Source organism: Xyrauchen texanus, chromosome 18 (assembly GCF_025860055.1).
Source record: "Xyrauchen texanus isolate HMW12.3.18 chromosome 18, RBS_HiC_50CHRs, whole genome shotgun sequence".
Taxonomy (NCBI): domain Eukaryota; kingdom Metazoa; phylum Chordata; class Actinopteri; order Cypriniformes; family Catostomidae; genus Xyrauchen; species Xyrauchen texanus.
Window position 1 is genome coordinate 38,621,700 of NC_068293.1, and position 27,510 is coordinate 38,649,209.

General features: G+C 36.9%; 1 protein-coding gene across 4 annotated transcripts in view; it reads left to right on the forward strand.

Moving 5' to 3' along the window:
- Positions 1-27,510, forward strand: part of LOC127658901 (nck-associated protein 1-like) — a 62,004-nt gene that overhangs the window by 16,348 nt on the left and 18,146 nt on the right. For 2 of the 4 annotated variants that reach the window (XM_052148457.1, XM_052148459.1), the window contains 17 exons: positions 8,968-9,060; positions 9,273-9,329; positions 9,438-9,580; positions 10,732-10,822; positions 10,911-11,048; positions 12,398-12,446; positions 12,873-13,029; positions 13,236-13,292; positions 13,375-13,578; positions 14,413-14,545; positions 15,195-15,276; positions 15,503-15,561; positions 18,715-18,860; positions 20,834-20,966; positions 23,831-23,950; positions 25,212-25,351; positions 25,704-25,835. In XM_052148457.1, coding sequence (XP_052004417.1) covers positions 8,968-9,060; positions 9,273-9,329; positions 9,438-9,580; positions 10,732-10,822; positions 10,911-11,048; positions 12,398-12,446; positions 12,873-13,029; positions 13,236-13,292; positions 13,375-13,578; positions 14,413-14,545; positions 15,195-15,276; positions 15,503-15,561; positions 18,715-18,860; positions 20,834-20,966; positions 23,831-23,950; positions 25,212-25,351; positions 25,704-25,835 — 1,934 coding nt within the window. The remainder of the gene's footprint in view (positions 1-8,967; positions 9,061-9,272; positions 9,330-9,437; positions 9,581-10,731; positions 10,823-10,910; positions 11,049-12,397; positions 12,447-12,872; positions 13,030-13,235; positions 13,293-13,374; positions 13,579-14,412; positions 14,546-15,194; positions 15,277-15,502; positions 15,562-18,714; positions 18,861-20,833; positions 20,967-23,830; positions 23,951-25,211; positions 25,352-25,703; positions 25,836-27,510) is intronic. The other 2 variants (XM_052148458.1, XM_052148460.1) reach the window with 1 other exon arrangement.

A 27,510-nucleotide genomic window follows, 5' to 3' on the forward strand; every position in this document is an offset into this window, starting at 1 on the left:
AATGTTTTATTTCAATCTGTTTCATTTATTAAAGCTGTGCTGTTGCCATTTTGTTTTGTTTTTTAATTTTGCCACTGAAAAAATGTCCTTATTACACCTATTTGTCCAGAGAATTAGCATAGCATGTTTTACCAGGGATGTCATCTCAAATGTCAGCCCTCCATGCTCTCTGTCATAAAACTGGATCAGTTCTTCACACAATCAAACCTTTTAATGCTAAAGAGTATTAACTGCAGTGGAAATGTGGCTAACAGCTTGAAGGCACAATGGAATACAACTCTCCTTATTTAAATGTGATGCCGAGGCAAGCAGCACATCAGCTAATGTACACTAGTCTCACGGTTGCTGGGAAAATAAGGAAGGCTGTAAATGGCTACAATGGTACTAAACTCTGTAAGAAAAGTGCCACTGAATATATGATTTTTTTTTCTAGTTCAATAATGGAAGTGCATATGTTTCATTGCTATATCTGACATGCCATTAGTGGTCGTTCAGCAGTAGACTTGGAGAACAACATTTCCATATGGGGTGGGCGATATACCGGTAGACAAGATAAACCGGTTGAAATTTGGAAACCTGTTTACATTTTGGATTAACGTATGTATCGCTTTTACGCAAAAATGCCACCGTGTGCAAGAAATGTGCACGTCATTCTGTTCACGTAACACGTACGTGGTGCACATTCTGTCTGAGAAATGGAGGAAGAAGTCGGATCGGCTTCACCTGAGACTGAGTTAATTGAAAAAGCAGGGGTTTTCAGGTACTGACCATTTTTCGGCAGCCACCAAAACTAAATTTCAGGCCGCTGAAGCAAATTCAATGACATTAATCTTGTGTTCTGAAAATGCTTCTCATCAGACACACGCAGCTGTGTTTCACGTGAAGCATGAAAGTGCGCACATTTCCAGCAGGCTTCCAGATTGGGCTCCACAGACACATTCCCTACCCAACCCAGTTTCTCTTCAAAACTTGCATGAACCTTTTGAATTCTGAGTTTTGAGGGTGTTTTTTTAAATCTTCGAGCACTATGGAGGAAGTCAAGCGTCTCAAACGGCAAGAGAGCCTGATATACAGCTAAAAACAGCTAAAACAATGTGTCATGCGCCAGTGTGCCATCTGTCATGCAGATACACATCACTCTTTATAAAATGAAGTTCAAATGATGTTAAATATTAGAAAACAAACCTTTTTGTATAATTTATATCATGTGTGCTGATTTCAGGTGGAGGTGGAGACTTTGTACTGATGTGGGTTGACATAATTGTTGTACTAGTAGCATAAATTTCTGTTTTGTGTTTTAGTAGTTTTAGTCTCCCATCTGATTACCAACATAACCCCTCCAACCCCACAATCACAAGCTCAGTCCTTGCTGTAATCCTTTTTCACCACAACGCTGAACATCTCTGCAGCATGTTTATCATGCTGTTTATGGGTTACCATAAAGGTCATAACTTTCATTGTAAAAACACAATGTTCTGTCGTGCAGCCTCGTTTATATTAGTCAAATGTCTGATGTAGTTTTTTTTAAGTCATAAAACATAAAGTGATGTTACCATGAGTGGAGCTTTCCAAGGTCTTTCTTTCCAGGAACCTTAACCACAACATTACAAATAGCATTTATTCGTAATGGGGTTTAGTGTTTTTTAGTGTTCTAGACAATGTACAAACTGTCAGTCCAAATCTGATTTTTGTGCATGTCCGATTGTAAACCAATTATATTTACCAAGTCTGAACGGCAAAAAAATCACATGAAATATGATTTTTACAAATCATGTTATAGAAAGAATCGCCATTGGCTAGAACATTTTTGTTTTTACTCGTCAGAGCGTGATTGAACCCGTAATGAACATGGACATTTGCAATTATGCGGTCATTAAATGAATGTGAACTGGGGCGCTTTGCGTTCATTATTAAATGAATACCTAGTTTATATTTTTGTGGGATTTTGGCGTGAGCCTCAGTAGACGGCGCGCACATTAGAGCACTTGAGAAGCGGTTCATCTTCACATACTCTTAAGAGAGCTGCTCTGGTCACAACGTCACGTCCACATTGCAGATCCACGAGATGCACAGAGCTCAATTGAATGAGACACATACGCATTTTCCTGTGCGCTCATGAGACATGCAGGGAAAGATGAGGATGAATCCAGCTTCTTAATCGCCTGCTTTTATTCAGTATAGTGTGCTTTGACGCTACACATCTCAATTACTGGCGAGTGAAATGTTAATATTTACTCGCCAGTGGCTAATAACTAACATTGGCATTGCTATAGAACCAATGCAGATATGCCAGAAAATTAAGATAGCCATGGGACACACAAATTGGAACTGATGAGTTGAGAGAGTGCGGACAGTCAATCAGTGAAGATCTGATTCCTCGTTAAAGTGTTCTTAGCCATGAACCAATCAACCAGTTCCAAAGTAAATTACAACATTACAAACTTTGATTTGATGCAAAAAAAAATTGTAAATCAACCAAAAGACAACATTTTTTACTTTGGATTTTTACTTTCAAAACCAAAATGTTGCAGTCTAAGAACATTTGCCTGTGGTGTGAGTGCAAGATGTGTCACCAGTTATTTTAGTTCTTATTCCCAGAAGAGAATGGATACAGATTTTAAATGTGTAAATCTGCTTGTGGCAGGGCGGAGGGCGGGGCCGGGTCGTGATCATACACACCCAGTCCCGTATTAGGCTAATCAAGCCTCCGAGGTTTAAAGGTCGACTGCAGAGTATCCTGCGAGAGAGAGAGAGAGATCGTTAGCGGACATGTCCGTCATGTGTGTTTATGTTGTCTTTTAAGTTTACCATTAAACTATTATTTATATCGTCAAGCCGGTTCTCGCCTCCTCCTTTCCATTGAATACCTTTACACTGCTAAAAGGTCATATATTTTATAAAGCATATAAACAAAACTGGTTTGTGGATGAGGTGCATGATTTAACCATAACATCACATATAGCATTAGCAAATATCCTTGATGTGGGATAGTGTATGGTTTTGACCAAAGGACAAGTCATATTACACGGATAGAAGATAGTCACCATTTCTTTATTGGTGTTTATCAGAATCTACAGAGATCAGGCTAAAGTTGTCAAGCCAGAGGAAATTACATCAGTGTTGCTTTAGGAATGTAGGCTGTCACGTTCTCACACCTCTACTGGTTTTTAGCATGCATTCCTACCGTCATTCCAGTTTGATGTCTGTGAACAACTTTAAATAACTGGTTTTAGTATGGGGATTTTTCTTTCCCGGTTTGAAAGCTTATTTGTATCCATTACCTTTTTCCACTGACAGGATGCTGGTGCTCTATCTGGCCCCATTGCATGCTTCCCACCAAAGAAAGGTCATTTGGGGCAGAAACAAAATTGCCTCTGCACTGACTCATTAAACCTGTTGGTCTTGAACCAGGAAGCAACCACGTTAGAGTCTGGGGTTGGGATGTTGCCTGTACCAAGTGCAGTTTTCAAAACACAAAAAAATTAAATCACACCCTTTATAATCAATCAAGTTGTCTACATTGGATGTGCAATTTGCGCATTGTAACGCCCATTCGATTAATGGCTAATCCATTCCCATTTTGTTGCAGTGCAAATCTACTCGAGGCTCTTCATTCTCCCTGTCTGTATGAAATAACATTTTGTTTAAAGGGTTAATTCACACAAAAATGATAATTCTCTCATCATTTACTCACCCTCATGCTATCCCCGATGTGTATGACTTTCTTCTACTGAACACAAATTAAGATTTTCAGCTGTGTAGGTCCTCACAGTGCAAGTGAATGGAACCAACATTTTGAAGCTCCAAAAGACACATTAAGGAGCCCTAAAAGTGATCTATAAAACTCCAGTGGTTAAATCTATATCTTCTGAAGCGATATGATAGGTGTGGGTGAGAAACAGATCAATATTTAAGTCATTTTTTTGTTGCTATAAATTCTCCTCCCCCCTCATTAGGTGTTAATGTGCACGAAGAATGCAAATTGCTAAAAACAAAAGAAGAATGTGAAATTGGAGATTAATAGTAAAAAGGATTTAAAGTATTGTTTTGTTTCTCACCTGCACTTATATCGCTTCTAAAGATATAGATTTAACCACTGAAGTCTTATGGATTACTTTTATGCTTCATTTATGTGATTTTTTTTTTTTTTTTTTGGAGCTTCAAATATTTAGTCATCATTCATTTGTATTGAATGGACCTACAGAGCTGAAATATTCTTCTAAAAATCTTTATTTGTGTTCAGCAGAAGAAAGTAAGTCACACATCTGGGATGGCATGAGGGTGAATTAATGATGAGACCATTTACATTTTTGGGTGAAATATTCCTTTAATGTCAGATATGTGCCATTTATTGCAGTACAATTTATAGTTATATATTCATCTAACTTCTAACCGTTAATCAAAGCTCATATAAATATGAAATACTCTGACTGCTTTGCCCTATATTTTTGTTTGTGATTAACTTATGCCATATCAGTTATGTCATGGTTTGGCTGTCAAGAAAGAGTACCAGCTTATTTTAGTGGAAAGGGGCTAAGGATGATTTATTAAATTTAGGCTGAATTTCTGTTCATAAGCCACAAAAAAGGGGTCTTCATTTATTTACAGGGATTGTCTCGTAACAAATTAACCAAACAGTTTATTATTATTATTATTATTTCATATGTGCTATTAAATATTCATTCCAATTCCATGCCCCAGGTATGTGTTCTGTGTTCATGTTTTGTTCTCCGTAATAACAACCACCATTTTTGTCCTTTTGAAGTGTTTTATTTTCAGATGTTATCTGTCATGTTTTCAGATTGCTTTGCCTTCAGCTTTGTGTTAAAGATGTTTAACTGCTTCTTGCAATGATGTGGAGCTGTGTCATGTTTAACTGTGTTTGAGTTGCCTTTTAGTGTTGTTTTATATTTCCTTTGTTTTTCTTTTGCATTTTTTGCATGCTTAACATGGCTATTTTCTGGATTATTCTTTTGGTAAGTTTGGACTCCATGTGGGGTCCCATTTGCTTTATTTATTTAGCTCCTATGTATATGTAGTTTAACATTTCAGTTGTACTCGCCTATAAATATATTTGTATATATGTCAGTATTCCAGTAACCTACATGGACAAAAGGAATCTTAGATTTGCCCAATTTAGTTTTTTACAAAACATTGCAATTGCAATTATTTGGCGCAGCTGAGATGTAAAGTTTTCTAATGATTGAGATGTACTCTGAGTTTCCTTTGAGTCCGTTATTGCATGAAAACATGCTTTCATCAGTAAATTTCTAAAGTCTGTTCAAAGCAAGTATCTATTGGGGTTTTGTCTGTTGTGCACAGTGTCACATAGTTTTGGCCCAACACACTTTACTCAAAAAGAGCGGAGATGGAGATAAGGACATTTTTCGAACTTGAAACTGACAAATTTAAAGAGATGGATTTTGATTCACAATTTATTTGCATTTGCGGTTGAATCTTGTGAAACCTTTCATGAACATGCAGTATCCAGATCATATTTTGACCCAAAATTATAAAGACTGAAAATGAAGGCTATTTTTAGGACCATTATGATTTTTTGGCAAAGTAACATTATTTTCATGACAATTTAGCACATCCCCCTCCAGCCTAAGTTTCATTACCGTAATGTAAAAAATGTCATTCTCATCGCTGTAATAGAGAAGAAAAACATTTCATTATAGTGATTGTTTACTGATACTGTAATACAAGTAATGCTAAGGCACACTTAAAAGTGTTTATGACAATCCTGTCTTAGCAACTGTTGCCATCCGCCATTTCTCTGACAAGCATTTGCTGTTTTCCAAAGAGAGCCTATGTGGGTTTGAGTAGTTTTATTTTATCGAAATTATCCAAAAAAATAAATAAAAAAAAACATTGGTGGATCACTTGTAATAGTGACAGTGATTATAGTGATACGAATGACCATTGAGAAAATTTTAAGTAAAAAAAAAAGTACAATTTTAAATGTTGAGCTAAGGTTAAAAATAATTGAGGGGGTGGGGGGATTTCTTAATTATAATTGAAAATAATGTCAATGGAAAAATATCTTAAGTCAGAGAACAAGCTTATTTTTTATCCTTAAAATAATTGATTGTGGGGTGAAATGTGGCCTGTATCTGTTTTCATGAGATTCATCTTCCAGTCACAGTCTATACAGTTTCATCTCCCTCTCTGCTGTTTAACTTCTTGACATCATATTTACTTAATATAGGCATATATTATTTACATATCACACTTGATTTACATTTAACCTCTTGGTCTGGTGAAATTACATCACTCTTTAGGGTAAGAAGTGAATATATCTACAGTAAACGTTTGCAGGGTTGGAATGGGGGTGTGGTTTGATGGTATTTTGTGTCTTTTGCCTAAATGTAGGATCTCTGATATTGGGCTTTATGGGTATCTGCAGTGCAGCATTAACTCTGTTAGCTCTAACCTGGTTTTCTGTAAATCCTGATGGATACTAAGAGGATTCCGTCACTAACTTGATTCTAGAGCATTTTTGCACTATCCTTCACTGTTGAGAAAAATAGCATTCTCCTCAAATCATGCAGTTTTAATAACATATTTGAATGAACTGATGTCTGAAATGTGGCCAGAACAATCTTGTTATTTTGATGTTTTCATAGAGTACCTTCCCAGGTGCAGTGGTAATGCATTTTTGCTAGAGTCGCAAATACCGTAAAGTCAACCGAAGGGGTCAATGCCTGTCAAGACTTGATGCAGGGTTCATTTTCTAGTTTGATTGTCAAAAAGAAAGTCTAAGAGTCTAAGAATCTTTTTAACAGTACTCATCAATAAGGATTTAATGTGCTATGATTCAGATTTTTACTGTGTAGATCGGCCAGTATCGTTTTCTTAAAGACCGAAACGATACTGTTTAAGTGTTCAATAACCAATATGCATTACTGGTTTTTAAATCTTGTTGCATTTCTGCTTTCAGGCAAAATAGCAACTTAATAAATTATCTGAACTGAACTGCTATACAAAATTAATATTGCACACAGTCTACAAAGCGTTTAACTAGTTTTTGTTGCAATATTCACATTTTGAAAGCTCCTAAATTTTGAAAGTGTAAAAATAAAAATTTAAAGTCTTGAACACGATATAAAAGAACTCCACCATTTAAGTGGAAAAGTGTAAAAATCGGTCAAAACAATTATCGGTCTCTCTCTAATCACAAATGATTCTTGCAATGCTCTTGGAATTCCAACAAATTGTCTTCTATGTAAAGCCTGGTTTATACTATGGAAGTAGCCAAACTTTTTTTTTCCTGTACATACTAATACACTAGGCGAACAAAGCTGACATTTACACTTCATGCGACGCCATTTTAAAATGAGTTAATTGAGGGTGACGTCACTGAGTTTAACGTACTGTTCCAGCCACGAAAGTAATGACAATAATGCAGGTCTTTCTCTCCGTGGATCGCAGCTTTAACGCTGCATCACTTCTTTGCCTTATTAAAGTTGTCACGAATTCCCTTCCACGTTTGGCGACAAGTTATCTGATCTGACTTAATAAAAACATCAATATATCTCCACGTATTTGTCGTGGCCATGCTGTCTTTCTGGAGTTGGTGTTGTGAATCAGAAAAAAAGGGTACTTCTGCACAATCTCTGAGAGACCGGCTTCAAAGTTAATGACAGTAACCGAGCTAACAACTCCTCAGCTGGCACGCGTGATTGTTTCTCTGTATTATCTACGAAGCCAGTTAAATTTTCATTTGGCAGTCAAAGCCACATGTGAGGTGGTAAATGAAGCTTGCATCGCACTTTGTTTCAGGGTAGAAGACTTTTCGGACTGTGAATGATTTGCGGCCGAATTTGGAGCAGCAGAACAAAGTTTAATTCATACTGCAGTGAGGTTATTTTATGTTACATGTATGCACGGTAGTCGAATAAAGGAAAGCATTCATCACCAAAATTTACACAAGGGGTGCTCACACTTCTATGGAATAAGATATACTTTTCCATCATGTTATTGCAGCTAGATCTAGCATGCACAATATAGACATTTATCACAATACCAAAATTTCAGGAGTCTTTAGTGAAATGTGATGATTTTATTTATACCAGCTTCAATACCACAAATAATAGCCTAACAAACTAAGTTGTTAGTTATAAACAAATTAAGTTCTCAATTTAGTAGTAAACAGTCAGTAATAAATTAACAAAAGAAAAGCAATGAATAGAAAATATTAATAATAAAAAATTCACTTTTTACTAGAGTTATACAAGTAAAGTTATCCAGCCAAGAGCAGAGAGTGGTTTTGTCAATTTCTTGTTATTGTTGTTTGATTAATATTAAGGATGCACTAGACAGCGGCAGGTCTATTAGGACATATTACATTTGAACGTACAAGTCAATACAAATCAGCATTTCCCCCAATGTTTACATTCACATTAAACAAAACTTTCTGTGTTTACATGAACTCCTCATCAAGACTTTGAGATTTTGCCGGAATTTTGAAATGTATTTGATTATTTAAGCATCGGGGGCGGGGTTGCGTACATACACAGAGGGAGAATGGGGCGGGGTTGCATAGAGAGTGTGAGAAAGGAGTGATTCAAACAAGGCATGGCTTTACGGAAGCAATGGGTTATGTAACGCAATGTCAAACTATATCGATATAAACAGTATGGTCTCATGCTATATCTCGTTTTAAAAATGTATCGATATACCTTCCAGCCCTAGTTGCAGTACAGGCTGTGGCCACCGAGTTAAAAGCATAAACTTAATTGAAAACTCATTTACATCCCTCTTACTCAATTTATTTTAAATAATATAAAAGTATGGCACTTTAATAGTCCATCTGCAATGGCCAAATAGTGTTTATTTTGAGTCTATCATGCATAAATCATGTTAAAGTGAACCCTGCTGATAAGTTTCTTGGACTAACATCACTATTATGGGAACTTGTTTAATGTGACAGTGTTTAATTGATGTATTTATTTTTCTTTACAGCAACAGCTTGCACAACTACAAAAAGAGAAGTCAGAAATACTGAAGAATTTAGCCCTGTATTACTTCACCTTTGTGGATGTTATGGAATTTAAGGTATGAATTTAGTCCCTCTCTGTGAATCTTATTCTTTAATCATGAGCAGAACAAATACTTAAAAATAAAAAATATCCATTCTTATGTGAATTGTCGCATTTAAAGATCATGCTCATTCTTCATTTGTTTGTGTTAATTTAATTGATATGGATTTTTGGTGAATGACAACTTTAAAAACAGATATTTATACCCATTTTATTTTTTGTCTACAGGACCATGTTAGTGAACTGCTGAACACTATTGATGTTTGCCAAGTTTTCTTTGATATTGTGAGTTGAATTTATTTAAATTATTGGATCATTTTCTTGAAAATGGTGATTTATTTCTAATAATATGGCAAGTGTATGACAAACTGTCTTTTTTTTCCCATGATGCAGACTGTAAATTTTGACCTCACAAAAAGCTACCTGGACTTGGTGGTGACTTACACTACTCTAATGATGCTGCTTTCTCGAATCGAAGAGCGCAAAGCGATAATTGGCCTCTATAACTATGCACATGAAATGACGCACGGTTCAAGGTAATACAACTTTAGCGTCTTACAGAGTCGTCCCGTATAGAGTTTCTAAATCAGGTCTAAAGTTCACAACTCAAGTTTTGTTTTTTGTTTTTTACTTCTTAAATTTAATTTAATGGAAAGATCTTTTTTTCTATGTTTGTCAGCTGAATGCTCTATACCAGGGGTGCCCAATACGTTGATCGCGATCTACCAGTCGATCGCAAAGGCAATGCTGGTAGATTGCACAAAATTTAAATGTACTTTCTTTAAATTTTAATAAAAATAAATATAATGTCTTTCCTTCTTTTAGTTTCTGTCTGACTTGCACTTGACGAGTGAATATTGACCAGGCGAGAATTTTGTTTATTCAGTTGCCATGACAACTAGGTTTGCGCATACGCGCCTTCCAAGGGCTTCTGAAAACAGAGCGCGAAATTGCGATGCTAGCAGTGTTTGAGACCTGCTACCAGCAGCTACTGCCCGGATTATGCTAAACTGTCTGATTCCATTCAGTGCAAGTCATCAGAATAAAGTAAATGCCCTGGCTATTGTAATCTATTGTGCTGTAGGTGTTTTGGGTTTAGTTTTAAACTGAATGATATCAACATTGAACATTATTATATATTTTTTTATTAAATAGAAGATGAATTCCATGTAGGGATACATGCAGTAGTCCCAACAAGCATTTTCTTTTTTTAAATAAACCTGTGTTTTTTTTAGTTGGTAGATCTTATTGAGTTGGTCATTTAAAAGTAGATCATCACGCAAAAAAGTGTGGGCACCCCTGAGCTATACCAATTTTAACAACAGTACAACCCACTGAAAAGATTAAGGTGCTCTTCTGTCCTGGTATGGTTACGTAACTGCTAAGAAATCCAGGCCGAGAACAGATTTTAATTGATCCTTACTGAACTGTGCTCAAGTGGAAATGCTACTGTAACTGTTACTAACAGTGCTTAGAACTGTTCACCCCGATGATGGAAAATCGATTGGGTTTATCCCTCACAGCCTCGTTTTTATTCTGAATAAGGTCTATGAAATGCAGGTGTCACCAACTGATTTGTTTTCAGGAGTCAAATTAGTTGTCACTCCTGTAAATAAATGAATGAGCAGTGCATACGTTATAAATAAGAGAGCTGAGGTCATGATTTCTTTGTTGTTTTTGTTGCCAGTGATCGAGAATACCCCAGGCTTGGACAGATGATTGTGGATTATGAGAACCCACTGAAAAAGTTGATGGAGGAGTTTGTCCCTCATGGAAAAGTAAAATCTGCATGATGCAATAAGATTGAAAAATCATGTTACTCATGTGGCGACATGGTTTAATCTAAGTTTATCTTTTTTTTTACAGTCACTGTCAGATGCACTGGTCTCTCTGCAGATAGTGTACCCCCGCCGGAATCTGTCTGCTGATCAGTGGAGGAACGCTCAGCTGCTCAGTTTGATTAGCGCTCCCAGTACAATGCTCAACCCTGCTCAGTCCGACACGGTCAGGCTTCACTACAGTCATAAAAAAAAATTTTTAAACAATGTTTTAAAACCTATTGAATTGTCTTTGCGGTATACGGCCCGCAGCATACAAGTTCAATGAAAACAATGGCATGTTGACATATTTACATTTTGTTAACATTGCAATAAACTTAGATTAAAGTTTGCAAGAAATATATTAGCCCTATAATGCCACCTGTATCAAATTTGAAATGTGATGTTTGCACCTGCATCGTTAACATAATTTACATTAACATTACATTAATAATTAAAGATTTTAAGAAAATCCTGTTGTGTGCTATGAAATAGATGTCTACTGCCACCTTGTGGACGTTTTCGTGCATTTCTTGGAGTAGAATTTTTTGTAATTTTTAAAAAAATGTTTTTTTTAAAGTTAAATCTTTGCTGATTTTGATACAGTGAAAGTGACAATAACAATGATATTGTTACTGATATTCTAAAATGTGTGTTTGCTCAATATAAGCAACTTGTGCTTGGCTAAAATGTTGTACTTTATATTATTGAAAAAGCACATTGAAATCCATATATCAAATATGGTACAAAAGGCTTTTGAGGTTTATCTCTCAATTGCTATTACTTGCTATTCCATTTATGCCCACCACAAAACTGAGACCCAGCAACAAAAGTTTTACAATTTCTGTTTTTTTAAATGTCAGTAAAATACTTCATATATTTTATAATAATTTCATTTGTATAGCATTTGATGTGCTAAATTGTAATATCATAAATTTTATTGACCAAGCGGAGGAAGCCGTCATGGCCAAACTCTCAAATATTTGGTATCTCTGAAAAGCCCAGGGAGTCCTCTGAAAATACAAAAAATCTATTATTTCATATTTCAGGCTATATAGGATTAATTGTTAATGGTTTTCTCTTTTTCTTTTCAATATTATTGGTTGCTTTTTAATCTTATAAACATAGACAACGGAAGGTCTGTTATCTGCATTTGCACTGTAAGACTCTGATCCCATATTTTAATACAAATTAGATTTTCTGTCCCGCTTGTTTTTTTTGCATTTAGACAAACAGACTGTGTTTCCATTAATATCTCACCAAGACAGGAATTTTGACCATTTGTGCATACAGAAGAAGTCTCTTCACAGAGCATGTGCACACATTCACATGTAATTGTTCGAAGAAGCAGCTGCCTGTTAGTCATTTGCATGGTCACAGGGATATTAATATTCAAAATGTTTCATTGAAATTACAGCAAAAAAAAAATGTGATGTAGTGATATTTTGGTCATACCACCCACTCCATGTTCCTTATTGGCAGGTGCATGTGAATGTGTGTTTAATAAAATGTAACCTGATGATTTATGTATTTCAGATGCCTTGTGAATATCTGTCTCTGGATACCATGGAGAAATGGATCGTCTGTAAGTGTGTTGTTATTAAAGACGACATGAAATCCAAATGTACCTTATTTTCTTCCTTACTATCCCTGACTGATCATTGCACATCATTAAAAAAAATTATTTTCAGAATCTTTCATCTTAACAATTGTTTACTTTTAATCAATTTGGGGGATTTAAATTCTGTCTTTTAATATTAGAGTATCAAAAGTGAATAAGGATTATCAGACTCTGATGCAATTTGCTGATGTTTTTCTCTATATTCTCTGCTAATTTTGAGGGGAAATCTGCTAATTGGATTTAAATGCAATGTGGCAAATAAATCTGAACTACACAACACTCAGGCGCAGATGCTGTGTGGACCTAGTTTCTAGGAACAATAGATTCACAGGCAAAAGCGGTTTTAGGGGTATGTAACCATGTCTCTCTCTTTCCTCTTTGGTGTTGTAGTCGGGTTCATCTTGTGTCATGCGACTCTGAACAGTGACCCTGCGGCCCTCAGTCTGTGGAAGTTGGCCCTTCAGAGCAGCTCTTGTCTCTGTCTGTTCAGAGACGAGGTATTCCACAGCCACAAAGCTGCTGAGGATCTCTTTGTAAACATTCGCGGGTCAGTGGTTTGTTCTCGCACACACATTCTTTAATGTAGATTTTAAAAATTCTTGCTGTAATTATCACAATGTGTTTTCATAAATATAATATATTAATTATTATAATCGGGGTCACACATAAATGGTTTAAATGTACATATATTATACTATCATTTTGTTGTGTTTATTAGTTGTTGTTGTTTTTTTTATTGCTTAAACTTTATAGTTACAACAAGCGTGTCAACGACATCCGTGAATGCAAAGAATCTGCTCTGTCACATGCGTAAGTAACCTCTATTTCTGAACATTCGTTAAAGTGTTTATTGCTCTATAAATTATTCATATTTCTTTAACAATTCGTTCAGGGGCTCCATGCACCGAGAACGGCGCAAGTTCTTGCGATCTGCCCTAAAAGAGCTGGCCACAGTGCTGGCTGACCAGCCCGGCTTACTGGGACCCAAGGCTCTGTTTGTGTTTATGGCTCTATCCTTCGCCCGTGATGAGATAATCTGGTTGCTCAGACATGCTGACAACATCCAGAAGAAAAGCACAGACGACTTCATTGACAAGTAAAGCTTTTTGGAAAGCTTCTTTCAACAAAAGCTTTAGTTTTATTTATTTGAGTTCTATTCATGTATTTTCCATTTGGGAAAAAAAAAACAGAAAAACAGGTTGTTTTTGTTTCTCTACCTATAAGACTTTTGTATGTTGTTATTGGCTAACCTGTGTGCAAATTAAATGAGTAGCAATTCTTATCGGTACTTATAGTTGAGGGTTGTAGGATTGCTGTCAGGTCCACGATTAGAGTCAATTAGACTAGGTCTTCATTGTAGATCAAAAGAGATGGGAAATGTCTTTTTTCAGGGTTCCCATTGTCATGGAAAACCTGTAAATGTCAGAGAACATTTAAATTGTGATTTTCTGCCCCGGAAAAGCAATGTGAATTAATATCCTAAAACATCATTAACATTAAATTTTTCTAGTTAAATGATCTGCTCTAAAATATTTTATTGACTAGAAAATGCTCTTTGTGAGTGCAGTCTCTAGAATTCCATTTATAATGATCCTTATACTGTATATTAATAAGACAACTGGAAAAATCATGGAATTTCATTGGTCAAAAGGTGTGGGAACCTTTTCCATGTGGTTTCCATGATATGGCCCATTTTAAACCGACAATTGAAGTGTATTATCTAGCTTTGTTTCCATAACATTTATACAGTGTAAGTTCCTACAGAAACACTTTTAATTGACACGAGCCCCTACCCATCTACTTAATCTTGAAGTTTGGATTTCGCTATTTCCACAATTAGATCTTTGAAGTCAGCTCATGGGTTTGGTGACCAGGTTTAATTACTTGAGGGAAAATATCTGTGTATTTTAATTCATGTTTGTTTTCTCAGGCACATTGCAGAGCTGATCTTCTACATGGAGGAGTTGAGGGCACATGTGAGGAAGTACGGCCCTGTGATGCAGAGATACTATGTGCAGTACCTGTCTGGCTTTGATGCCGTGGTTCTCAATGAGCTGGTACAGGTGAGACCGTCCACACTGGAGCTCCAACTGTCCTTCCAACAAACCTACACCATAGCCTTCCCACATTCATGGAATTTTAAAATAGTTATTTCCAGGCTTTGTGAAGTCATGGACATTTTTGTAGAGCATATTTTATGCTCCGCTCTAAAATATTGTTGGCTAATATATATCGACTTGAAAATGCTGTTTTGTTAAAAAAAAAAAAATACAATAATTGTTGAACACCTGAAAAAATCATGGAAATTCATTGGTCAAAAGGAGTAGAGAACTCGCAGTGACACCATCTGCATTAAAGAACAGACAAAGATCGTTTACATGAGTTATTTGTAGTGCTCTTATGAGACAGCATCAGATGTGAATGTGTCACTTGGTGTTTTTCTAAACATAAATGTGTGCTGTTGTGTGGTTCAGACACAAGCATTAGTCACTTAATGAATCATTGACCATGTCTCACAGAGGGCGTTTAGAAAATCATGAGGTGACATGTATGAACTTCACCACTAGATGGAGAACTAGTATTATTATTATTCAGATCTGTGACCCTGAATCCAGCTGAGAGTGAAGATTGTTCATCATGGTGATTTATTTTTAAGATGGACCACATTGTTTCACAGGAATGTTAAAATCATCATGTCTTACTCCTTTGTAGAACCTTTCTGTCTGCCCAGAGGACGAGTCCATTATTATGTCATCCTTCGTGAACACTATGACCTCTCTCAGTATTAAACAAGGTAGTTAACCTCTCTTCTTTTTTTTAAAGGACTTCACACTTTACTCATCCTCAAATGTACCTTAAGGACAGCATAACATTTATTTTCTGTAGTATAGATACCGCCATAACTCCCATTCCTACCTCCAGTTTAATGTTTTTCGTATTGTTTTGTGATATAATGTTACAGTTAGTCTTTTCCTGTTGCTTGAACCCTATCACATAATAACTTTGTCTTTGTGTTGTAGTGGAAGATGGTGAGGTCTTTGATTTCAGAGGCATGAGGCTGGACTGGTTTAGACTGCAGGTAAGATGAGCCGAGCCGTTTGAATGGGGCTTGGTCAATATGTGGTGTTTGCTTCCTCTGATCCTAATCTTACATAATCAACACCTCTTATCTCTGCAGGACTGTAACTACTGTAGACTTTAAGGGGGACCCCCTCAATTATTCAGACCAGTGGTCAATCAAAATGGGTTTTTCAATGGTTAATTCCTGAATTCTTACATTTGTTCCCCCTAAATTCTGAATATGTGAGTACATCCTTGGCATAAAGCAACTAAAGCTAAAAAAAAAAATAATAAATGTGGATGCGAAGCTTCACACTGACAACTTTTTGTCTTACAGAAATGAATTTTTCCTTTGTTATTCAGTGGGAAGCATAATTTTTTCATGCTCTATGGAAAATTACTTGATTCTGAAGATTTGGGACATGTCCATCTTCTGAAAATGACTTGGAAAATAACCACAATGCATGCTGTTCTTTTGAAGCTCTGATTGTTCAAGAGAAACTTGCGCCTTTCATCCTGTCTTAAATAAATCAGACTTCATCCCTGTGAAAGATGGAATTTTTTTTTCAAATAACTGTGTGGGTGGGAATAGTTTCATTACGAGATGGAGTGACAAGAATGTTCATGTGTTTTTAAGGATCTGTATGTGTGTGTGTTGACACCAGAAGCCCAACAGTCTGGAGTAAAGACCTGTGCTCCCACAAAAAATATATCTTCTCCCACTACTGCCCGCAAATTTCTCTTTTTGTCCCGCTCCCGCCCGCAAAAGCCCGCAAAAAAAGCCTGCTCCTCTGATATCAGAAAGTTTTTTAAAAACAAACACCACAGACATCAGCTGAAAAAGTGGATGAAGCATCATTAAAAACTTCCTCAGCCTTGAGGCAGCTGTAGTCCGCACCTGAATGTTCTTCTGACCAAGCTAGACTACTTGGGTTTATTCCATAGCAGTTTTTTAGGCCGAAGACAGTACCAACTGCAAAGAAATAAAACTACAGCTAACTTTGTGAATTAATTAAGTTATATGTATTGTATTTTTTTATATCTTTTGTTAAAGTAGCTCTTTTAACATAGGATGATAGCTGATATTATCATTATTATTCTCAGTTAAATATAACTGTAGGTCTGCTCGTCTGCAACATGCTAACATTGACAAAAGCAACTTCGTTAAGTCAAGTGTATAAGTCAAGTCAATTTTTGGGATGGTCCAGCATTTTTTTTTTTTTTTTACATTTATGCATTTGGCAGACGCTTTTATCCAAAGCGACGTGCAGTGCACTTATTACAGGGACAATTCCCCACAGCAACCTGGAGTTAAGTGCCTTGAAATTATGAACCATGATAATCATTAAAAGATCTCCTTTTACATTTCTCATAAGAAAACAAAAAGTCAGTTTGGAACAACATGAGTTTGAGTAATTGACCATTTTTAAAAGCCTGTTCTAAGCCTGTTCAACAAGCTCCTGCCAGTGGAATGTGAATATTTCTCAGAGCTGAACAACTATTTTCTCTGTTCTAGTCTTTTCTCAATCTCCATTGCTCTTTTCACAGTGAGAGTCCTCTATTTCACAGAGCTACAAAAACAAATTTGCCCAGATAACTCCAGCTTTACTCACTGTGCGGCCTTGTTCAGACTGCTCTCAGTTTGCCAGGATAAAGCAAAGTCAAGGATTTAAACATTCAGCCATAGAGCAAATGTGTGTGGGTAGTACAGTCTGTGAATGTGGGTGAATCTGACCAAAACATATCCAGGTCACATTTTACATTCTGTATTTTGTTTCATCAATGCTGTCATGTGTAAATTACTGTAAAGCGTTCCTGCCTACTGATAGCTTAATAAATGAAGCTATGGCTGTGTAAACGTTTTTGCAGAATCTGTCCTGGTTGAGACATTTCTGCCATCGCACGGTATAAAAGCACATCACCTGGTCCTAATATCAACGGGTAGTCAGCAACTATTCACTTCATATGCAAAGAAGAATTGTCTAGTCATTTACATTCAGAAGTTTAAAGGTACAGTACCAAAAAGGTTTAAATGTTTTTTGCAAGAAACGAAGGCAAATAATAAAGTACCACAAACGTGTTGAAAATGTCCCCTTTTGGCACTAGAATCAGTCAGTCACTCAATTCAGCATGCTTTCTTCTTGTTTAATGGACCTGTTTTTGATATAGCAGTATTTAACAGCTAATGGTTCAATCAGTTCATGTCTGTTCCTCTGCTTCTGGCCTCTGTGTTTCCAAAAGTGCGGTCCTATTTGTATCGCTGTGGCCGATTACACTACCAGCAGCAGTCTGCAAATGTAGATTTATAAATAAGCCCTGTTTTTCAATACTTCTCCTTCTCTGCTGTGGACTTCAGTGCTGTTTATTTGTTGTTTATTGTCGAACGTGGACTCCATAGCCTCAAGCTTTGTGAGTTTAGCACCTGCTGAATGTCCCGTGGCATCATCCTGGCATTCCGCACTCTTTGAATTGGCTGAGTTTGAGATAATGAAAGCCAGTGCAGGGCATGCGGAAGCTATGTTTGAGTTGTGTTTTCTCACTTGTGTAGTGAAGGAACTTCAACTTCTTCACACTGGCTGGCACAGCTGTTTCTCTGCTCTCCTTAAAAAGAAGGAAAACACATGTTTTTGGACTTAAAGACCAAAGAGAATCTGTTTTGCATACTGTCTTCATTTGATCATGTATGCTAGGGAGCAAATTATGTTGGTTGGAGTTTTGTCTGGTTCAACAGTATCGAGTTAAGAAAAATATTTCCCAGAAAGCCTCTTCAGAAGTTAATGATATGGTAAAACATTAAACCACACTGAGATCAGACTCTGCCATTGGTCCCGTTTCCAATCTGATTTGTTACTTTTCATTTGCTTGATGGTTCAGTCATGGAAATCAAGACCACCAAGATCAACCTTTGAGGAAAGATTGCTACAAGTTTTCAGGATAATATCTGTGCCACTGTCATCTAAAAGGATTTCCAAAAATTATCCCCATCTGTCATTGGTTGTACAAACAAATAGTCCTGCCCCAAACTCAAGCCATTGGTTTAAAGTTGTTACCTCAAACAAACAGAGCAATGTTTGATAGCACCACAATGTTTATGCTTTTCAGGAGGAATCAGCCTATGGCTGGCTTTCACATGGGTCATGATACTAATATTGATGTCTATCTCCATGTTCAGGCTTACACCAGCGTGTCCAAGGCCTCACTCGGACTGGCAGATCACAGGGAACTGGGCAAGATGATGAACACCATCATCTTCCACACGAAGATGGCTGACTCTCTGGTGGAGATGCTTGTGGAAACTTCAGATCTGTCCATTTTCTGGTAAGTGTTTGCTACAGAACTATGTTTTTGTAGGAATCACCCCATCCCAGTAGTTGGACTAAAAGAATAAAAGTTATGATTATCTGCAGTTCAGTAAGTTAGTCAGACATTAATTCTGTAACCAATCTGACAGGTTCAGAATGATTTGTTAGAATGATTCAAACCGATCGCTTGGGAGTTTGAGTCTTTTTACCGATTCAGAACTGGCTCAGAAGAGTAATTTGTTAGGCGTGTAACGATTCTCTTGTTTTCTTGATGCATCAATTACTAATTCTGCCAATTTATTTGCAGATTTTTGTATAGCTAGTGTATAGAGTGGGTTGTCCACTAATCGCAGGGTTAGCAGTTTGATTCCCGGCCCACATGCCGAAGTGTCCTTGGCCAAGACACTCCCAAGTTGTTCCCAATGGCAGGCTAGCACCTTGCATGGCAGCTCTGAATGAGAGACAGTGTAAAGCACTTTGTAGAACCGCTAAGTTTAAAAGGTGCTTTATAAGTGCAGACCATTTACCATTTATACTAAAGCAAAATCACACGAGCAAAGAGTACTGTATGGCCCTACATCAGCACTGCTGTGATTCGGCCACAGGTAATCTTGTTCTTGATTACTCCGTCTGGTGTTTCTCTCAGCTGTGGTAAGTCTAAATGCTGAAGATATTAGTTTATCTGTAGTTCCCATCTGTAATGTAGTGGTAGTCCTAGAGATCATGGATTGAGAGACAATACTAATGACTAGTGTTGTCAAAAATACCGTCTACCCGGTACCCATTCAGAGTCGGGAACTTTCGAACGCTCACAACAACCAAAAGATGATGACAAGCAAAGCTGCTGCAGAGTCTCAACTGAATCATGTCGAAATGAAAAGTGGAAAAAGCCAGGTTTGGAAGTTATTTGCATTTGAGACTGATATATCATGTTAATAACTATAAACTCAGAAACTGGCATTCTCTGTGTGGTCGGTGCCTCTTCTATGAGTTGCGCGAATGTCCCTATCTAAGGGGGACAGATTGAAACTGCACCTGGCTGAGAGAGACTCTGCCTCGGGGAACTCATCCCTCGAGTGCACACGCTTAATGCAGCTAAATTAGAACACGATTGCTCGTGACTTATTTAATCATAATATATGTCACTGTGCATTTCTTATCATGAAGAAAAATGGCAAAATACAGCTTTATTAATAAGAGAGCACTTTGCACATTAGTTTGGAAATAGTTTTTTATTAATTCTATTGTATGCTTGTTTATTTAGGCTTTTTTTTTTAGTTCTTGGTAAAAACTTAAATTAAAAGTTGAACCAAATCTTATATAAGTGTTCAAAAATACTTTAAGCATACATTGTTCAGTTTTGTTATAATTAAAAAATAATATACTTAAATTAAAGTGTTGCTCAATGGCATATTTCTGTTCTTAGTTCTGCTGCTAGTGTTTTGTAGACTTTGTTAATAAAAGAGTGTAGTTTAGTAACCTGTTTTTGCTTTGTACCGAAAATGGTATCGAGTACCGTGAATTTTCACTGGTATTGGTACCGACTACTGAAATGTTGGTACCGTGACAACACTACTAATGACTTCAAAGAAACCACTCACTGACTGGCGTGTGCTGACTCAATGCACGTCAAACTTAACTGGCTCATAACACACAAAATAGTTTAATGTCACAGGGAAAAATTAAAATATACACATCTAGCTCTTTTACACATCTGCACTTCTCTTACATATTTATTTAGAATGCCACAAACAATGAAGCGTGCTTATGGTGTAAGACATCAGTATTCATGGAATGTCTCTCATCCAATCAGAGGCGAGGACCGGAACTAACTGTTGTATAAAATATTTTTGAATATATAAATATTGAAGTTGTTACTTTATTTAAAGGAGACGTGTGCTGCGTTGTTCTTTAGCAGCTCTGATTAGATATGACTGTACCAATTGGAAAAGTAAACTGGCTGCTCATTTTGCTCTCTCCCTCTGATAGCTTTTACAGCCGAGCCTTTGAGAAGATGTTCCAGCAGTGTCTTGAGCTGCCCTCCCAATCGCGATACTCCATCTCCTTCCCTCTGCTCTGTACCCACTTTATGAGCTGCACTCATGAGCTCTGCCCTGAAGAGGTGAGTTATACTGACCTCAAATCAGAACAACAGTCTGTTATCTGTATTCATGACACTTTTTTAAATGGAAGTTTGAAGAGTTTTCTGAAGTTGAAATTATATATATATATATATATATATACACACACACACACACACACACACACACACACACACACACACATATATGCTTTTTACCTTGTCCTCAACCTCCGGTGTAGTTTCCACAGGCTCTATGTTTTTGGAAAAAAAAAAGGTTTATGTGAATGTCCCCCAGTGAATACAACCAGTGTTACATTACTTTTGTGAAGAAGAGTTTCGGAAAGATCCTTTCTCTTCTCGGTTGGGTCCCGCCACGGCTTAGCTGCGACCCATACAAGGGTTCAGGATGGAATCTTACTGTGATTCCGGAAAGCTCAGTGAGTTTAACTAGAGCTGGAATGTCCCAACACGCTGCATTGAGCGCTGTGGTCCATGTATCAGGATGTGTGCGGAAAACCAAATGCTGAAAAGCATGATTTATTAAATCTGTAATTGAACCATACACCGGTGCAGCTACTCAGGCTCCCCGAGGGATTATGGAAGCCCCTCCACACACACAAGAAGCACAACAGGTCCCTTTTCCCCCCTGCCGGAATACGGCAGGCACATTCACAGAGTGTTTGTTCCTGCCAAACATCTTGCCCTCCAATGTACCATTTAATTTGGTAAATAAACCTACATTTTCACTCCTAATTGGTGAACAAAGGCCCCCAACACAAGCAGCACAATGAGAGTTCTCATGTCAGCCTGAACATTGAGCTGTCTGAGAGCACTTAGAGGAATAAAAAAGATTTATTGAGCTATAGAAGGTTTGGGTTTCCCTTATTTAAACATAAAACTCCCTCTCTCAGCAGGTCTCTGAAATGGTCTTCCTCCTATGTCCACTCCACACAGCTTTGGACAGCTGCAGGCTTTATTTATGTTGGAAAAGCACTAAAAGTTTCCAAGAATATTTCCATCCTCACACAGAAAACTTTTTACAGTGCTTTAGAGTAACAATAAATGATCACGGAGCTTCATCAAAGGTTGGTCTCTGCATCATGTCGGATAGATGACATAATTCCAACCTCTGCCATCTCAGAAGTTGCCCTCCGATGCCCGCAATGATCCTTGTGTAAGTGAGGCAGAATATTTGGCTTTTGCTCTTCCATCTGCCATCAAAGCTTAAAATTACAGCTTTTGTTGTGCAAGAGTTGCATTAGTAATTTAGAGAGTATGCACTGTTTGCTTAAAGGAGGGAGTTGAGGCGACCAGACCAGCTTGGCCATAACAAAGAGCCTCACTTAGACATGGAGAACGGGAAACAAACAGCACCTCAGTGTAAGCCAAATTCACCTGAACAGCTTACACTGGAGTAGACCCAGAAGAAAATGACAAGGGCCAGTTGGAATCGCCAGCCATTTTCTATGCAATGTTTCCCAGTCAGGGCAGACTGTTGGTAAACAAAGTTGTGTTTACAAGGTACTGGGCTGCCACAATAAGAAAAAACTTCTCTCAAAAGTCTCAAACCGTACAAACTTAAGTTGGTCACTTTTGGGTGGTTCTTTTCCAGTATAAGGCCCTGTTTACACCTGGTATTGTTTTAAAGGAGTAGTTCACCCAAGAATTAAAAAAAATTATCTCATCATTTACTCACCCTCATGCCATCCCATATGCCTATGACATACTTTCTTCTGCTAAACACAAAGCGAACATTTTTAGAAGAGTATCTCATCTCTGTAGGTCCATTCAGTGCAAGTCAGTAGAGTCCAAAACTTTCAAGCTCAAAAGTATATAAAGGCAGCATAAAAGTAATCCATACTCTTCAGAAATCCATGTCCTCAGAAGTGGTATGATAAATACTTTTTTTTTAAATTATAAATCTCTTAAAAATTACTAAATCACTTTGAAAGTGATTTATTTTTATTTATTTATAAACAGCTGTCCTAAGAATTCTTTTTTGGGGCAGGGAGGAGAATTAGCTAAAAAAAAAAAAATGACAAACTTTGATTTGTTTCTCATTGATTTGATCACCCACACTCATCAAATTGCTTCTGAATATATGAATTTAACCTCTGGAGTCATCAAGATTACTTTTATGCTGCCTTTTTATATGCTCTTTTGAGCTTCAGAGTTTTGGACCCTTTAGAGTTTCATTGTGTGGGCCTATAATGCTGATACACATCTGGGATAGCATGAGGGTGAGTAATTGAGAGCATTTTCATTTTTAGGTAACTATCACTTTTAACATCACAAATGGTCAGTTGAAACAAAAGTAAATTGTGTGTAATTTACAGCACCTAGAAGAATAAAAAAAAAAGAAAAAGAAATTACTGCTTTGTTTTGTTTTTTACCTGGGTTCAAACACTGCCCCTGTGTGCCAGAGATTTTTTCCAAACCAGCTGTGACAAGTGACAGAACCTTGTGTCGTGTAACCACTTCCACATTAAAATTTCATTTGTCCAAATTTTATTCTGCCGAAGATCACCTTTTGTGTTCCAAGGAAGAAAGAAACTCATACAGCTTTGGAACCACATGAAGGTGAGTAAAGGATGACAACATTGTTATTTTGGGGTGAACTATCCCCTTAAGACAAAGGTTATAGTGTGCACTGCAAATGCATCCCTGACCCCCTTTGAAAGAAGCTATCTAGCAGCTATCTATCTATCTATCAGCTATTTAGCCCTGTTCACTTGTGATTTGACCATCCGATACTTTAATTGGAGGTTAATACCAGGCGTAATGGGGATCGGATTTTGCAAAGTAAACCAGACTTTATGGCAATAGTCTAAAGTCTGACTAAAACCAGAGTTATTCTAAGGGAATTCTTCTCTAATGTCTCCTATGTCTATCTGTCCTTGCAGAGGCACCACATCGGAGACCGCAGCCTGTCCCTTTGCAACATGTTCTTGGATGAGATGGCCAAGCAAGCCCGCAACCTCATTACAGACATATGCACAGAACAGTGCACACTGAGCGACCAGGTCAGTGACGCGCACACACACACACACACACACACATTGAATGCTGCCAAAACACTGAAAGGGACTCTTTGGGAGTTGTGTAATTTTCCATGTATTTTCTGGGATTTTAACAAATTCAACTGGGTTTACCAAGAGATGTGCAAATTCAGCAAGAATGTTCAATTGCGTTGCAAAATGATCACAATGAAATTAAACTTGATTGACTCATCGAACAGAACTGGTAGCACTTATAACCAGACCTATTCTAACGCAGACTGCCAACTTTAATTAATAAATGACTGCCGCTTTTTCCCACCTCCCTCTGCCTAGTGAAACCATAATCTAAGCAAATTGGGCAGAAGATCACATGTCTTCTCACATCTGCTCTTTTCTATATGGATAAGGGTGCATTTGTTACACCAGCTCTTCATTTATTTATTTCAGCAATTCTCAACATGAAAATACAATACTAAGTGCAAAAATAAATAAAATAAAATAAAATTGTGCATAGGAAGGAAGAGAGAAAAGCTGCAAAGGTCATGTGTCCAACCAAATGTATTTTATTTTGGCACAAATTAATCTTTTAATTGGTTAAAGATAGCCAAATTAAAGGAATAGATGACCGAAAAAGGAAATTTATCTCATCGTTTACTCACCCTCATGCCATCTAAGATGTGTGCATACAGAGCTGTAATATTCTTCAAAAACCTTTGTTTGTGTTCTGAAGAAGAAAGAAAATAATACACATCTGGGACGGCATGAGGGTGAGGATATGATGATAGAATTACAATTTTTGGTTGAACTATTTCTTTAAGCATATTCCAACATGGACAGGTTGGAGAGCCATTGTAAGATATTTGTTAATGATATTTGCAATGTCATAAATGTTTTTTTTTTTTTTTTTTACTTATTCTTCTGGCTTTCTAATTTAAATTGTTTAGTTTCTTAACATATATAAGCAGTTAATTTGCACCCGCGTCATTAAAAACCAGGAACAAAACAATGCATAATAAAACTGGATTACCCAGACTGCATTAAACATATGTTCTTGAGATTAGGGCGTAGAACATGATTGCATGAAAATTCAAGACATGTTTAGAAACCAATTATAAACCAATGCAAATTTTAAGTGTTTGTTTTTAAGTGCATTTGTTTCTTGTTTCTACTTTTATACAATAAACAATTGTAGTACTGTGTTGAGTCCTGAAGCAAAACCAGTTGAGAATCACTGGTTTAAGAGTCTTAAATGGGGGCTTTTCCTGTTTCCTGTTCCTCTGCACAGCTACTGCCAAAACATTGTGCCAAAACCATCAGTCAGGCCGTGAACAAGAAGTCGAAAAAGCAGACGGGAAAGAAGGGCGAACCAGAGAGAGAGAAACCTGGTGTGGAAAGTATGAGGAAGAACAGGCTTCTTGTAACAAAGTAAGGACAACACTCACTCATCCTCTGTATCTCTCTTTCTCTCCCATCACACCAATGCACACATCTTAAACCCAGTGACCCTCGCACACTTGCCTCCCACAGATATGTTAAACAAATCCTTGCTGTAGGCATTTACCATATTATCCTCCTATACCAAAACACATTCAAACAGATCCTCCATGTAATATAAAATGGATTTATCCTAAAGCCTGATATTGACACACTGCATCTCATGAGCAGTGGCAACAGTATGGGAGTGCTGTGGACCCATGCTGGTTAAGCCATGCCTGATTGGCTGTGATCTGAAGGAAATTAGTTTTTAATGTTGGATGATGTTGTCCGTTTGTTACAGTCTGGACAAACTGCACACTGCTCTGTCAGAGCTCTGCTTCTCCATTAACTATGTACCCAACATGATGGTTTGGGAGCACACCTTTACCCCACGAGAGTACCTGACCTCCCACCTGGAGATCCGCTTCACCAAGTAAGTCCGACTAATAAAACTCCAAGGGTTTAGACGGGACACTGCTAAAATGTAAATTACACTCTAATCTGAACTGGGATTGGGTAGGATGACCAAAATCTTATATAATGGTATGATTAATTTAATAGCCTATTGCTGTAATGAAGAGTATTACGATAAATGTTATTTTGCTGGAAGTTCTACAAAAAAATGTTTTTATATTAACCATGTGGTAATGCTTTTTATATTTTTATATATATATATATATATATATATTTATATCATTTGATTATTTTATGTTGAACTTGGATGCAAACCAAAATTGAAAAATATTTCTAGCAAATAAATATGAAATCAGTGCACAAACTTAGTTAACAACAAAGAAACTAATATTTAGGGCTGTCTTTCGATTAATTTTTATCTAATTAATTACACAATATGCTGATTAATTCATATAATTAATTGCATGTATAAATATTTGCTGAGATTAATTAAAATGCATTACATTAATTTGGCAGACAAGTAAAGCATTGATAAGACAATACAAAGAGTGGCTTTAGAAAGCGATATTTAGTTTATTTACATATTTTGTCCCTTGACATAATCCTGTCATTGGCCTGCAGTCCACGGTAATCCATTTAGCAATTTTTTAGTCTGTCTGAGATAGATTTATTATAAGGGCTTGGCTAAGGATGCGTCAATGTACACATGCATCAGACAGATGATTTAGAGCGTCTCACTTGGTTATGTTGCGTCATAAACACAGCATTTTTAGGTCGCTGTGTCAAAACAGTTTGAGACTCATTAAAAACGTCTCGAGATTCCCAAATTCATAATTGAGCTCCATCCAGCTGTATTGAATGCAAGAATGCATTCTCCTCTTGTGCTGTTGCCAGCGACCCTGTCCCAAATGGTACCATAGGCAATTGCGGTCCTACTCTGAGTCCAGACTTTGGTGGCGTATGCAAGTGCACGCCTATGGAGCGCTAGTCAGTAAGACCATGAGAGTGCATGAGTTATAAAAGCGTGCATTTGGGACGGAAATCAAGACTTCACTCAGATGACGCTTTTTTTTTTACTTCTTATTTTTATACACATACAATTTTTTTTAATTATTATTTGTGAAAAATCATGACATTGGGAATGGAACAAACTTTAAACTCACTCTTGAATATTTGTTTTTACTAAATAATTTCAAGCAACACGCTGAGAATAAAGCATTACAATATTTAATCATGAACACCTGAAATACAAAGCGTACATATAACAACAACCACCAAACCCCATCTTTTTAAATATTCAGAGAACAGAAAAACACACCTGGATGGTTGCATGCAGTTTTTTTAAAACAGTCAAATTTATAGAAATGAGAACGTATTTCACACACACCATCCAATCGATTGCAAAATTCATTATATTTATTCACACAGCCACATTTCTTAAGGTGCATAAATCATTGTACAGTTGAAGTCAGAAGTTTACATACACTTTAGCCAAATACATTTAAACTCAGTTTTTCACAATTCCTGTCATTTGATCATAGAAAACATTCCCTGTCTTGGGTCAGTTAGGATCACTACTTTATTTTAAGAATGTGAAATTTCCAAATAATAGCAGAGAGAATTATATATTTCAGCTTTTATTTGTTTCATCACATTCCCATTGGGTCATAAGTTTACATACACTTGGTTAGTAT